The 16508-nt window shown below is 36.4% G+C and overlaps 1 protein-coding gene across 4 annotated transcripts in view; it reads right to left on the bottom strand.

The window, feature by feature from the left end:
- Positions 1-16508, bottom strand: part of METTL15 (methyltransferase like 15) — a 94572-nt gene that overhangs the window by 48237 nt on the left and 29827 nt on the right. For all 4 annotated transcript variants that reach the window (XM_048948264.1, XM_048948263.1, XM_048948262.1 and 1 more), the window contains exon 3: positions 7689-7825. In XM_048948264.1, coding sequence (XP_048804221.1) covers positions 7689-7825 — 137 coding nt within the window. The remainder of the gene's footprint in view (positions 1-7688; positions 7826-16508) is intronic.

Consider the following 16508-nt stretch of genomic DNA (forward strand, 5'->3'; position numbering starts at 1 on the left):
CAAAAAGCTGTAGTTCCTCAGGCAAGAAGTACAGGCTGCTTAGCCTATGCTTGCACTGTCTAAATACATTTCTGTTTCTCCCAAGACTACTCAGATTAAATAAAGTAGCATCAACTTGTTTTCCTAAATCAAGAAGATATAAAGGGGCTGTCTTGACTTATTTGACTGGAAATCACAAAGTCTAGCCCTGGCACATCAGATATCACATATGAAAGACAGAATTCCAAATTTATTGTAAGACAATGAGAATGATCCTAATAATATAATCATCAGATAATTTTGCCAGCCTATGAGAAATAAACAAATTGTATAAAAAAGCCTAAAAAAATCTAGCAAATAGAATGAGTTGCATAGACTGAATGTTACCTGATAATTCTCCAAATGTTTCTGTTGCAGAACGTAAGCTTCAGTGGAAACATTAACATAACTGCAGGCCTCAAAACAAGTGTCATCTTGCATAGAGCAGCAGCATTTGGGAATAGCGACGTTTAAGATGCCTTATTCCTTCAAGATGTAAACAGTGCAAATTAGGATTTCTCTTTTATATAACCAGTGTATGAAATTTAAACTCATGCGGCCTGTAGCCATCCCACCTCAATGCAGGAGCTAGACAGATTTTGCAAGTTAACTAGGAGTCAGATCAGGACAGTATTTGGTTGCAACTGAGGCAGACAAAATTGGAGCTCTGAAGCGATTTTGATAAATTTGTAGAGTTTAAACAAAGCAGATAGAGAGCTTTTCCTTGTCATTCAGTAATAAAATCCTAGTGTGACACACTGCTAAAAGAATTCTGCCATGTAGAGATACGAGATGTTGGTACATTCACCAATCCTTAACATCCTACACCTTGAGCACAAAAAAACTCTACTCCAGCCTCCCAAACATACATATCAACCACTCCAGTTAATTTCAAATGCAATCTTTCCCATGCTCATTGACTTCATAAGAAAGAACTGTTTTCTGGCTTCACATTCACAAAATAGTTAAGTCCCACTATTGCAACTAAACCCCTGTTTTCTTCAAGACCCGCACTGCAATATGGGCATATAGAATAAATAAGTAAACTAATAAAAATTAAAAACCACCGTTTAAGACCCCGTTTGAGTTTTCCCATATGGATGCAGAGTGGCAATTCACACTGTCTCACATGTAACCACTCTAAGTTGCAATCTATCAGTCCATCTCTATCTCTTCTGAGGAAGAAGATAAATATACTGGAAGCTGAATCCAGCAAAACAGCTACAATGGAAGACCACCACTTCAAAAGTATGCTTACTACAGCCTGCTGGACAAGGACATGCTCCAGAAGAACAAGCACCTAAAGATCCTTCAACTACATTAGCCTATTCTGGAACAATTTTCTATTATATCAGACAACTCACAAACTTCTTTTCCTTTACGATCTCAATGCCCTCCATAAAAACAGTAAACTGGTAGTTTTGTTTCTTAAAGACCATGTATAAATACACTTCCAACTGAGTAAAGACAAAAACATCACTGAAATTGCAGGGTGAAGATATTAAGATACTCAGATAAATGCTTGCATCCAACTCATTCCACCTTTGCAAGCTACAAGTTGACATCATCTTGTCTGCTAAACCAGTACAAACAAAAAGATTTTTCGCCTTTCTTGTGTTACTGCACAAAATAAATAGATATCTATGATCTCATAAGTATTTATACAAGTTTCTCAAACAAATTCACTTTTTTTTTTCTTGAGCCTATCAGCAAGCTGTAAATAAGCTGGGCATGGCTGAGCATTCCCCAGCCTTGTCTCTTCTCCTCAGACTGTGAGAAAAAGTCCTTACATGTTCTACGCTGCACCTCATCTCTATAAAAACACATTTAACAGATCTTTTTACCCTTGCAGGAAAAATACTAAAATAAATGTTATATCGTATGTATTTTCTACGATGTTTTACGATATAATTTGGATTTCCCATCTTTTTGCTCTTGTTTCTCAGCGGGTGCTCTTAACAACAGTTGATGTTAAGTGGGGACAGTGGTGTGGGCTCAGTCTGTGTTTACATTCATGATGTTATTCTAACATACAATTTCAGATATAAGTAGTCACAAGTTTTACAAACTCTTTACATTCGCAGCAAACAAGAAATTATTCGACTGAGAGACTGATTAGGAACATAGTCCTGGTGAAGAAACATTGGCATTTGTTCCCATTATCTCTTGATTTAGCCAGGAAATACCAACAAAATGTTAATAAACTGGTCTTATCATTGCACTGCGTGTTAGTCACTCCATTTCAGCTCCCTGATCTAAGATCCCTAATGAAGACAATAAACTTGTCTTTCACAATTCCTTGGCAGAGATATATTGTTCACTGGGAGTATATGACTGCAATAGCAATTTAGAATATTAACATAGGAATGTTAGCTAAATTAAAAAAAACAAGTAGCGTCTACCATATCAAGTTAACACTGTCAGTTATATAAGAACTTGGTGCTGAGCATAAAATACACACAAATAGTAATGAATGCTTAAAATCTAGACTGTGGTTTTCATGGAGTCATAAAAAATTTCCCCAAGATAAATTTCTGTTTACCAAAGCTGCCATGAAAAGAGTTCCCCACTTCTCTTTTTCATTATCACTTACTATTGAGTATCGTGTACCCAAAAACAAAGCAATATTGTCCTTATTAAGCTTACAAAGAACAGAACAGAGGATGGGAACATTAATTAATCTGTAGCACCAAGAGGGGAAAAAAAAAAAAAAAAGAATTCCCTTCACAAGAAACTTCCCTTTCAGTCATGGAATCTCCTCCTTTTCTCAATTGTAGGGAATATTTACAGGAAGAAAGAAAACTTTTTTTCTCTTAAAGAAAGAGATTCCACTACTTTGACTTCTTACATTAGTTTACTTTTATTTTTATCATGGTACAAGACGATACCACTTGGCCAGTTCTGGATGCAGAATTTGCAGTAACATTTTTCTACTAGCACTTTGGAAAAGGAGATGATCTATCAGCACAGCATGTACGTAATAAAACAATTCATGTGCTACCTAAATGATCAGACTGTTGCCTGTACTTGGTAAAGGTTTTTCCAACCATACAGTGATTTAAAACAATCATAATGTCTGCAAGGAAACAAAAATTAAGCAGCACACACACTGAAGACTGACTTGCAGTGAAGTGACATTGGTAGTAAAATGCCTATAACTGTGCTACATAAAAGATGACTGACACTGAAAGTGATACGGTTTCAAGAAAGCCCTAAAGAAAACACAAAGAACAAAAAGGGAAGAAAGCTACTTTTAAAATTAGACTGCTGCAGAATATTTATGCTGGAAGGTAACTTCGAAGTGGACCCAAATGTAAACCAAGAACTCAATGTATTGAAGGATCAGATTATAGGCATAAAAGCAAATAAAAAGTCTCTATCATTCTGAACCCTGGACAGCTTCAGCAATAAGAGACTAAATTTTTTTTCGTTATGCTTTTATAAGGAAATGTATATGGTTTTGTTAAAACAAGCCTTTTAGGGAATAAGCTAAATGGCAGAAAAGTACCATTCTAATACAAAGGGCTCTGTAGCTCTCTCAATGGCATTTTCCATTTCTTAGTTAAGACATAAGGTTTATCTCTATTGCTTTTGAGAGGCAGTAGGATGTTGACATACATGGACAATACTTTAGAAAGAATTAAAGCTACAGATAATTATTATAGTTATACCGTAACAATGTCTGAGCAAAATAAAGACACCTTGGTAGCAAACTGTTAATTGTACATTCCTGCATAACTTGCACTATGGTCAAAAGTTAAATAGTAGCCTATAAAAATAATGTGTAATGATAATAGCAACAACATACTATAGAATCATAATTTGAAAGCACTTGAATGTACTGCAAATAAAAGTTCTGTTTTACCTAGAACTTACCACATTCTGGTTTACCCACCACACAGAAAATAGAAGCTGATGACTCTATCACACTTGATCTGCAAACTTACTGTAACTCTGAAAGTAAAACCCAGAAGCACCACAATCTCAAAACTGCTTTAGAACTACAGTTATTCCACGCAGTGTATCGGCTTGGGGCTGAGCGGCTCGACGGCTGTGAAGAAGAAAGTGAGCTGGGGGTGTTGGTTGATGCTTGGCTGAACGTGAGCCAGCAGTGTGCCCAGGTGGCCAAGAGGGCAATGGCATCCTGGCCTGCATTAGAAATAGCGTGGCCAGCAGGAGCAGGGAGGTGATCATTCCTGGCAGTGCTCAAAAGGTCTGGATGAGGAGCTGCAAGATACGGTTTAGTGCTTGTGGTAGCAGTGGTGGTGGGAAGATGGTTGGACTGGATGATCTTGTGGGTCCTTTCCAACCTTGTGATTCTATGGTTCTATGAAAACATACTATAGCTTCACTATATAAGGAATTGTATATGATCTGCCTCTACCTTTGGGGGCATGATTTCTTACAAAGAACATATTGTCTTTTCTGCATAGGTTTCTCATAGTTGAAAGCTTGTAATGATATTGGTTAATTGCTAGATTTCAGTCACCTCTCTAACCTCTCCCCTTCAGTGGGTGTGAAAGGGTTTACTCATAGTATACACTGTACTGACTAAATTTTATCCTGTTCTCCTGGATTCTCAGCAGCAATTCCCAAGTTAGAGGCTTCCCCAGAAACAACGTCAAAGGATTCCCACCCACACACTGAATATCTAACAGGCCCTGACCCATTTTCTCCTTATTAAAGCAGCACTGCATGCTTAAAAAAAAAAAAAAAAGAAAAAATAAACAGAGAAGGTAAATGAATGCAACTATTGCAGTGGGAAATCTACCCTTGTTGGATTTGAATTATGACAAAATCACTACCAAGAAGCAGAGATGCATTTAAAATACAAACATCAAATATATTTTTCCAGTATTCTGAGTCCGTGACTTATTACTTTTACTGCCTTTCAGCAAAGTACAAGGGGACTTCATTTATTAGTTATGAATTAGAAAAATCCCCTAATTTAGGGATAGTTAAGTCTTCCAACCATATCTGTGGGCATATTTCTGCAATTTGAATTTTAATAATTTTGCAAGTAAATGACAGAAGATGAAACATTTAAAAATAAAAAGGAGAGATTCGACCAAGATTTGTGATGTTGCCTAGCCAGAGTTAGTAACAACTGATAACTCTGAATATTTATTGTTTCTTTATGGTATGATGCATTGTTGCAAAAGCCACAAGACTGAAGACCAACAGTGCAGTTGCTACACTGGAATATATTAACATCCTCAATTAAATGATGAAACAAGTATGATGTTCCTGGTTTAAGTACAGACAAAATGGCAGCAGAAAATTTGGTTGATGTATGACTTTCAATTTGTCCAATGCACTCAATTTCTGACATAGTGAAAACCTGATTTTACCAGTTACAGTTGCATAACAGCCTTCTTTTCCTCTTAAGCTGTCATCTCCTAAGATGTGAAGCACTTTAGTAAGTCAAATAACCTCTCCCAAAACAGCGACATTAAACAGAGCTTAAAAACAACCCCAAATTAAACAACGTAGAAGTTTATACTTCTGCATTGCAGGGCTTCTGTTACATCCATGCTTATGCTTCTTATAAAAGGGACAGCCCTATATTTCCCTCTGCTTGCAGCTGCATGCACTTATTAACATTTTCTTTTGATAGCACAGCTATTTCTGTGCCTGCCTGGTGAACCAAATGAGGGAACTATATTAATTGACAGTAAACCTGAACAGATAAAGATTTCAGCTGGATGTATTCCTTGGTCATTGGTGCCAACAAAGATTTCAATTAATCCTCTCAGAAGAATTTTATGTTTCTAACACAATCCAGAAAATATTAAAAGGTTGAATTTTTTTAATTGTATGAGTAACAAAAGAAAATTGATTTATGAAAGCACTAAATCTTGTAACATGTTTCCAACCAATTTGTAAGCAGACCTTAACAGACTTTTATTTGTTAATAATATACTTATCACTCCTGTTCCCTTTTAACTCATTACATAACTGATGTCCCAGGGAAAGCAAATTAATAATAAGAACACATTCCAGATATGAACCTTCTCTATCTTAAGAGGGCTAACTTATTTGTCAGCTATCATAAGATGTATTTACATTTTGAAAAATGACCCACCTCTTCTTTCCAGTGGGAAAAATGAAAGCTGATGGAAAACATGTGAGAACATAGCCCTGTCTAATAGCATACATTCAAGTGGCATGGAGTCATCTTGCACTCATTAGGACTTCAACAACAGTTTAACATTCACTTAAGAGTCCACTTCCTTCTAAGGATAACTTGCATCTCTGAAGGTGGATAACATTATGTCTGGAGCCCAAGTGACCAGGTTTATACAAGCTCACATATAAAAGCAGGAACTCAAAGAACTACTTAATTATATTGCCACAGTAAGTTATATCAACTGCAACAATATATGGAATAGAGTGAATCCTGCAAATAGAAAATGAACAGTGTCAATCATTGGCAGAACAACAACCAGCACTTGTAAAATATCCTGATCTATCTGGAAAATAAATTTCCTTCTCACCAGGTTTGCACAGGATACTTGACTTCCAAGAATACAGTAAGTCAAGAGGACTGTTTAATATTATATGATTGTGTAGATGTTTCTGAAAAGTTTCAGAAGCAAGATTAGCTTAAATCCTTCAATTTCTCCAAGACCTCTAACAATGACACATGAAGAAAGGAATGCAGTGAAACCAGCTTCTTTTGGAAAAGGTGAGGAATACCAGCTGCATTGCTTGAATAGCATTGCTGTCTGTCCTAGAATATGATTAACAACCAAGTGTTTCTTTATCCACTGCTTTAATTTCACTACATATTGGAAAGATTTCCTTCTCCATAAGGAAAATTCTTTTGAAATAAATACTTCTAAGTTTTCAGCACACCAGTAAGCATCCTCCCCTTACTTTCCCTAAACTTTAGTTTTAGTTCTTCTATATTATTTAATTTTCTATCTACGTGTTTTCATTTCCTGGTGAAATGTAAACAACACCTAGCTCTTGATGAAAAGTACATTCATCTCTGCATGCTGCATACCTGTACACAAACATATTCATGCTCTGTGTTGTTTCTTGAACAAAATAAAGAAACAAGAGATTTGTATAACAAAAGAGCCCTTAGAAGTTAGCATTTAGCCTCTGATCATTTCACAAATTCAATACTACTTAACAATAAAATTGAAGTGTGAGGTAAATGATCTTTACAAAGAAACAGTAGCTTATTAAATAGTTCAGTAGGATCTGAAGTCAATAAGACAGACATAGTACCAAATTAAAATTTTTCCTGAAGAAAAATATTCACTGATCCATACTTAAGTTACATTATTATTTTTTTTTTTTTTTGTGAGATATTTACCAGTAAGTATTTATTTTAGCAAGACTTTGCTATGAGGATAATCTCAAAGGAAGCAGAGCACTGGTTCTTTTGAAACAAATTTTGTATTTAAAATTGGCTACTAGAAACATGCTTAAAATTTTCAAGTACAAAATATGCATTTTAGTACAAAAACCTTAAGAAGACTTGCATGCAAACATTCACAAATGAATCAAACTGCATCTCTTTTATTAGGTATGTACAGTATACAATGTAATGCCTACATAAAGGCATTGCAAAGTATACATAAAAATTATGAAATCTTAGAACTGTGTAGGTAGTAACACAGCATCAACCATATTTAAGTCAGGAAAAGGCAACTTACGGGTAAGATTCTGAAAGCTGCTGAGCTATTTTATAAGCCATGGGGTCCCTGTCCAGTGCATATATTGTAATGTTGCTGGCTTTCTCTAGAAGAGCTGTACTATGACCTCCGGCTCCAAACGTCATATCAAGGAAACGCTGAAATACAGAAGAGAACACCATTACCTCATAGCAAACCATAACAGATGGAAAGAAAATCCTGAACTGAAAGGGACCTGCAAGAACTACTGAGTCCAACCTCTTGCTCCAGACAGAACTACCCAAGCTCAAACCCTACATCTGACAGTGATGCCTAAACACTTGAACGCTGGCAGCTCGGCGCCATACCCACTGCTCTTTTCCTAACCCCCACTGGGCCATCCCCTGATAGCTCTGTGCCATTCCCTCGGGTTCTGTTGCTGTCACCAGAGAGCAGAGCTCAGCGCTGCCCTTCGCTCCCTGTCCTGCATCCAAGTCACTGCTGAAAACATCAAAGAGAACTAAGCCTAAAATGGAGCCCTGGAAAGGGCTGCCAGGGAGGTGACTGAGTCACTGCCTCTAGAGGCGTTCAAGAAATGTTTACATGTTGTACTAAGGGACATGGTTTAGGGGGAAGCATTAGTGGTAGGTGGACAGTTGGACTGGATAATCATGGATATATTTTCCAACTTTGGTGATTCCATTATATTTGCAATTCTGCACAAAATATAAAATCACTTCAGAATAAACATTTGGATGGCTTTGGACCCCCTATCCACAAAAGAACCATCATTTGGTCCAGTCAGTCGTAGATTCATTCTGAATTAAAGGAAAGCTACTAGTTTCACTGCTTGATTCAACTTGTATTGAGCCATACGAAGATATTTAAGACGTAGGGCTATATGAAGTCGTCAGTACCATCTGCTTTGTAAGACCATCTGAAAGGAAGGCTGATGGATTGATGTATAAATATTAAGAATGACAATATCGCAGTTTTACACCACAGATCAAAGTGTGATGGCAGTGCAGGAACACATTTTATAACTGGGACTAACTTAACTATTGCAAAAAATGTAAGTTTTGAAGACAGTAGTATTGATTTCAGGCTCAGTGTGAGAGTACTGGGGTATGTTTTTAGATTACCAAGACATCACCTAATAACAAATACAGAATAATAAGGGATACCTACCTTAACTGCAAGCATTTTTCAGTTGTCAGATGTGACTTACTCTGAGGGCTTAAAGTTGTACCATTTGATAAACAACATCAATTTCTGTGCTTCTGAGGAATGTCTACTACCCCATACATACATCATATTCTTTTTCTTTCAGTATACAAATGAAAATTTTCAGTAACACCAGACACGATCTTCTGTTACTGAAGTTGAAGACAATCAAGGAATTCTGAATTCTCTCAGACTAAACCAGACACAGGTATGAATTCAGTACAAGTTAAGGAAGAATGAACAATGCAGTTCCTGGAACAAGACTCTCATAACCCCAAAGTCCCAGGTAAGATCACACATTTCATATTCCCATGACCAAAACTTCACCAAAGGAAAAAAAAAAAAAACCCAGAAACAGAAGACTTTTTATCTCATACTATCAAACCTCATGCAGAAATAAACTAACTTCAAAGGACTGACTAACTCAGCCACATTCATCCAAGAGGACACTTGGGAAAGCCATCTGCCTGCACAGAAGGGAGACTGCTACATATCTTCTGTAGACTCCACTCCAGAGAGGTTTCTTCAGTCAAGATCCATTTGACCACTAGGCTGACCAGGCAGCTTTGCTCCTGATGCTCTTCTAGGACATGGTCAGCCACCTCAGAGCAAGGCAGGCTGGGCCAATAAATCCTAGAGCAATACAAGCAAGCGAGCTAAAATTTAATGGTGTTTTGTCTTTTGTATATATAAAACAGCAGTTCTGTTTTTAGCAGCTGCCCTGCAGGCCTTACTCCTTCTGGCTGACAACCGTGGTACTTAACTGCTCAGAAGTCAAGAGCTACTTTGTCGACAGAAATAGCTACCTCTTCACTTTCAGGGGTTGCATGACTATGCTTTCATTTTGAATAAAATTGAATAATTCTACAGTCTAGGAATAACATACTAGAGTTTAGGGACAAAAAAGTTATTGTTTAATACCAGTATATTTTAACCAAAGTAGACATGAGACTGAAAAACTATCTTTCCTGGTTTCGGCATCTCTGAATTCCCACAACTCTGTCCTCTCAGTTGACTTAACTGACCTCTGCTGCTGGCATATGGGCAGAAATTAGACTCCATGCAAGCTAAACCAAACCAGAAGAACAGATTCTTCATATCCTCCAATGTGAATTACAGACTTTTTTTTAATCTCCAATTATTTTTTTTTTTTATATGAAAGTTTTTAAAAACCGCTTATGAAGAAAATCAAATTACACAGAATTCATCTGAACAATGCTTTCAAATATTACCCATCCCAAAGTATCTCTTAAGGGAAAAATTACGAAGGAGATTCAACTGAGGAATAAAATGGGAAATGGGTCCTTGGAATAAAATGGGAAATTCAAAGGCAATGGAGACCAGAATTGAAAAAAAAAAAAAAAAAAAAAAAAAAAAAAAAAAAAAAAAAAAGCACAAACTTTTATGTTTTCTAAAAACAGCTTTTGGAATAAAAAGCTTTAAGGAAATCCCTTGATCATTATAGAAATTTCATAACAATAAAACTAACTATTTATGAAATTAAGAACAGCTAATAAATTGCATCCGCAGTTGTGATAAAAAGCTATCAGGACAAAAAAGACTTTACAGACTGCTAACATGCTACCACATCGTTATTCTAGTCAGCTGGACTTGGAAAAAAATCAGATCACAAAAATTCAGACATTTCTTATCTAAACCACCTGAATTTATTATCTTATTTTCCCACTGATACTGTACAGTACTGCATGCTTTCTTTGGGACAATTAAGACAAAGTTCAGAGAGCAAAGATTTGCCTTCTTAAAAGTCAATCATTTAAGAAAAACCCCAGCATTTGATTTGATTGCTCAAAATTAAAGGAGCTAATGACTAGAAGTGAATAGCCCTTCAAGCTCTTCCTGCATACACTTTACAGTCTAGTGGTTGAGGCACTTGAGATTCACTCAAAAACTCACAACTCTAACAAGTACTTCTCCAGAAGCACCCAAAGAAGTTGTGAAAAGAAACCTCAAGAAGACAGACCCAGTTCAGCACTATGTAGTCTTAACCTGATTCTACCTCCTTACCTGTGAATAAGGATTACAACTGCCATTGTATGCTCAGCTCCTGAAGTCTTTGCACACTAAAAAACGCCGGCAGCATTCAACTTGCGTTGAGCATGCCTCTGTTGGTGAAGCAAGAGCAATAGCATCACGTCTTTGAGCAAGACACCAAGGAGCAAGGACGTAATACCCCTACCATAAATGTGATTCCATAATCTATTTAGGCATTCACAAAACTGAAAAAGAAAAATGGGATTTTTTTTTTTTAAATCATAACTAGAAGAACTTGCTAGCTTTTGAAAATATTTACATACACCAATTCCAAGCTACTAAAAATATTGCTCAGTCACTATCAATCAGCTTCAGGGAGCATCTCTTTCTCAAAGGGTCCATTTGTTGTGGATTTTTTGCACTGCACCACTATAACATTACAATCACCTTGTCTATTGCTTGCAGATGTCTCGCATGAGATTATGCAGCCTAAAATAGATGGATACAACAGCCTACAGCGTCACTTTGGAGGGCATTAAAAACAACCCAATTTATGTCATAATTCTTCTTAAAAAAAAAAAAAAAATCAGTAACATCATCTGGGTTGGTTTTTTGGTGGTTGTTGGGTTTTTTTTTGTTGTTTAAAAAAAAAAAAAAGCAACTAAACGCTCATATTTGATATCATAAGCTACAAATGTGCCACTTGAGTTTTTTGAAACTTAAGCAATGTCTTTCCTGAAGCAAACTTGCACTGTCACCCAGAGTCAAGGAAGGCACAGGAAGAGGTAGAAGTAAGTAGCTATTCATGTGTTCCATAAGAAGTCTGGAACAAAGTTACAAGTAATGTGAAGTTCTAGAACATAGTCTCTTTTCATTGACAGGCTTATCAACTTGTTTATTACTTGTTCTTTTTCCAAACACTGAGTTATTCTTTGGTGTACTCTAGGACATACTGCACAGATTTGACCTCTTGCTTCTTCTCTCTCACTAGTAAGTCTCACTATGTCTATGTCCACTGTTCTATAAAGTTTGAATATCAGAACTTATGAAGTTAGAGGTAGGGTTTTTTTTTTTTGTATAACTATATATCCAGACAATTTTGGTTATCTAAACAATATTCAGATGATGCTTTTAACACTGCTTTTTTGTTTGTTTGTTTTCACACCTTCCAAAGGAATTTATGAAGACTGTGTGCCTCGTGTCAGTTAAGAATACTTGGCTGTTATTCTGCTTAACAATCTCACCTCTCCTCACAAACACGTGCCTCTGCTTTCACTAATTTAAAGTCTGATTAACTTGTAGCTTGGGAAACCCCTTGTGCATGCTGAATATTAACAATCCATAGAGATCTTATACAGAAGCAAAAAATTCATACTGGCAGACGAAAGAAAAGATAAGGATCATTGTACCATGGCACAAATAACACGCTCTCAATACAGTGACAGCATCTAAAAGCTTCAGTTAAGAATTCACGCAAGCATTCACTGTGAATGAACATGGGCTCACTAAACTATATTGCTCTTCAAAAAAATAAAAAACAAGTAAAAGACCAAACTTTTAAGCAACTGCTGACACCTGTAACAAGATCTTTAAACTGGGATCTCAACACAAAAGAGGCTACAGCTCTGATTCAAGTAGAAGTGACTGCAGGACATGGTACTAAATAAAACACCGCATCACCAGCATTGATGGAGTAGGAGCAAGCATTCTTGGCATCCTAGCTGATCTTCTAAGGCTAAATTAAGTACATCCTAACATAATGTTAAGGTTTAAAAAAAAAAAAAAAAAAAAAAAAAAAAAGGCCTTCTAGACCTTCTATGGATAGTCTTGGAAAAGTGGAGGTACATATATCTACAATGGAAAGCTAGAACCTAATATAGATGCCTCATAATCTGGCAACATTTTGCATCTGAAACCTAAAAAAAAAAAAATAATAATCATGTTAAGATTGCCTATTGAATTGCTTTTATTGCTAACACAACTACTTTGGAGACTGATCAGATTTTAAGTCACTGCCTGTGCTATATTTTCATGTCATCTATATATAAAGCAGTATAATATATATACTTCATTCATTTTTTATGCCTGAAACAGAAGCAAGATGCTTCGTTTTTCATCTCCTCTCCCCCTCTCGTCTAGTAGTTTTTAATCAAATACAGTTTTACTCTCATGGCCATATAAATACAAGGAAAGTTTATTAGATGAATTCCTGCAGTGACTCACCACTCCATTGTTAAGTTATGATAGCCCCATCAGAGCTCCCTTTGGGAATTTCATAATCGGTTTTGACTGTACATTTTAGAAACCATTTGGCTTTTCAGCAACATACAGATAGCACCAAACAAAAACTTTATAGCCCTCATTTTACAACTAGCTGGCTCTAAGATAGCTATACAGATACAAGAAATTCATCTTCCTTTTTTTTTTTTTTAATACAAGACTTCTCACTGCCAAGTTATCTCCTAATAAATATCTTTGAAGCACTTCATTTCACTATGACCGAATTCATCTGCAACTCCACTTATGATTATGTCTTTCATCAAGTAAAATTTACTCCACTATACCCAGCGGCAATTACCTGTATGACAAAACAAAAGGAGACTGGAAAAAAAATAGGAAATTTAAACTCAAACGTGGCATTCATAAATTGAAACTACCTTAAAAATACGCAAAATACTAGAACTGGTGAGAAAGCTTGTAACTTCTGATCTGTGATTTCTTGGTTTCTGAAATACCACACCAAGCAGGTTTCTGTCCCAGGAGTTCTTCATCAGTGGCCTCTCTCCTTTCCATTGACTACATGACAGACCAGCCATTTGCCTCTCAGCCCAGACAAATCTGGTCTCAACTTGTACATGCTTGATGGACAAGGAGTGATACTAAAAATTAACTGGTACAAACAAGACCTTCTCCAACAGATAACGTGAATTTCTTCTAAAAGCTAGAAGCCCATTATTCCCAAAAGAATGAACATGCACTGCATAATACTTTCTCTTTAACCCCTATTCCTGTTTATCTACTATTTTTTCATCCTCTACCAATAAAGACCATATTCTCTGCCCCCAGTGTGTGTTATCCTGTTATAACAGGAAGAATGTGCTTCCTGAAGTGCAAAAAAGCCAAGCCAAGAATGTTCAGAAAGAATTTTCAGCCCTTTTCAGAAAGGAAAACAAAATGAACGCAAGGTTTAAAATATGAGGAAAAGAAAAAATAACTTAGAAACAATATACGCTTTCCCAGTACTGTGTCAATATTATATATGAATATAATATTTTAGCAGTGAAATGTGTCTGCTGGAGGGCTTTCCACTCAAAACTGAGCTTCTCAAGCAATAAATTAGAATCAAATAAGTTTACTTAGGAAGGTAAAGAAGGGAAGTAGATCCACAATTCCTACTGCCACAACTGGGATCACAGCCACAGCCAAAGCAGTCCCTCACTCACTACACTCCATATTTCCAGAATATTAACAATCACCAAATAAGCATCTTTTCAGTGCTTAACACATTTGGTCTGGAAATAAATTACACTCTCTCCACTTTTTACAGGCTTGAAACAAGCAAATACCACAAAAAATACCAGAGTACCAACTTGTTTGAACTGAAGTACCTAGCATCCATGTTACACTACCTGACTTTTCAGATGAAATGAAAATGTCTGGCATTTATTGGCTGAAGAAAGACAAGCAAAATGAAGGCAGACCTCCAGGCAGTTGACACATCAAATGTCAAAATCCAATAATTTTTCTTGAAATATTGGATACTGAGTATTCTAAAAAAAATAAAGTTCACAAGAAGGAACTGTTACCTGAAGAATACAGTGACACAGCTGCCTGATAAGGCAGCCACTGTTCACCGGCGTGTTCCAAATCACTCACGACTGGGCCACAACACTCATATTGGCTTCCACCCATCTCTCTGAGTGGGATCGAGCCAGCATTTGCCACAATAATACAGCCTCTACATTTGAAATGAATGAAAAAGGTCAAGCTTGCATTTTAAATGGAGATGCTTGTTACTGCTAATGAATACGTAATTTATTATCGTCTCGCCAGACACCATTGGTAGGTATCTAAGTAAGCACTTTTTGTGGGAAAAACAATCCCAAGAAAAGTTTTATTATAAACAAAAATCACCAACACACTGCAAGACATCTTTGCTTCTTCATTCTCCCAGTGTTTCTGTGATGAGTCATGTTCTCTAAACTTCTTGTCTGAGTTTCCTTGTTACTCACAATAGAAATTGTTCATTGTCACAACACAAGTTGTTTTCCACTCTGTTTTATTTTTCAAATATCAACTCTAAGCACATTAAAGCACAAATATATCCGACCTCTTGTTCAAACGCCTTTTACCTCAGCTTACAGCTTTAATAACTCTCAGGATACAAGAACTACTTCATACAGATGTAAGTAGAAATCTGAGTTAAAGAGGAGAGTGATAAGGAATTCTACAAGGATGTGTCTTTCACCACCAGTAACAGCTGATCAGTTACATGTTTTGATGACTTTTTCTTTTTACAAATAATTACTGCAAAGCCATGAGTTAATGTAAGAACACTAAAAAAAATCTGGAAAAAATACTAGAGTTGATATAAAACACATGGACTGTTGTTTAGGCATAGGTTCACAGTGGGAAAACAGTTCATTAATTGCTTCTTTTCCCTTTCTTTAAACAAATCTCAACATCTACCTCAACAAACTCAACTCAAAATTGTAAACTGCTTCTCAGTCCTGATCTTTGTCGATACCAATCTCATTTAACCGATAGTTGCAATGAACATGGAAAGAAAATGAAAACGATGCTTAGAAGGAAGGAAAAAAATATATCCAAACTTGACTATATTTCTTTCCAAGCCTCTAAAAGTAAGGATTCTGCTCTAGCACAGCACAAAACAGAACTTAATCATCCTGAGGAAAAGGATGGAGAGCTGACACAGACTGCAAGGCTGGACTGAGATTGTGCAAGGTCCTCGATGGACTTCTGGCAGAAGACTGTTGCTAACTGCTTTTAGAAGGGGGGCTTCCTGAATGACAGCTCTGAACATCCAGCCTCTATTTACACAGAATTGGAACAAGCCTCAAGATTGGTAGGCACAAAGAATGAAAGGGAATCTCTAGGAGTGAAAACAAGTGCCCTGTCTGCAACGGGACAGCTAATGCAGGCTCACGTATAAACACATATACATATACACACTTCTAATAGCAGAAGTAAGAACTATTTTTTAAAAATGGCACTGTTGAATAAAACAATTTAAATATACTAATTTTAGAGCCGTTCTGATTTGTAATTTCCTTCTTCCAAGCTAAAAGTAACAGCTGTTGAGAAAAATGTATGTATGTGGCTCAGCCCATTCCAAACTTCTAACTGAAGATCAATGGAAGCTTCACTGAATGGGCATACACTGCCAGTTCCAAAATGTATCTGGTCAATACTTCAGAACATGAGAGAAAAGGCTCTTTTGCTTTAAAATCCAATACTTTCTGGAATTACGGATCAAGCATTTCAGGCCTTTTTAAACACCTGTTGATACATTCTTTGAGATATCATGGAAAAAAAACAAACAAATAAGCAAGCATTCAAACTGTAGAGGATTTTCTTCAATTCTGGTTCATTTTTGTGTCACCTAAATGCTTCACAACATATGAC

The sequence above is a fragment of the Lagopus muta genome, chromosome 6 (assembly GCF_023343835.1).
Source record: "Lagopus muta isolate bLagMut1 chromosome 6, bLagMut1 primary, whole genome shotgun sequence".
Taxonomy (NCBI): Eukaryota; Metazoa; Chordata; class Aves; order Galliformes; family Phasianidae; genus Lagopus; species Lagopus muta.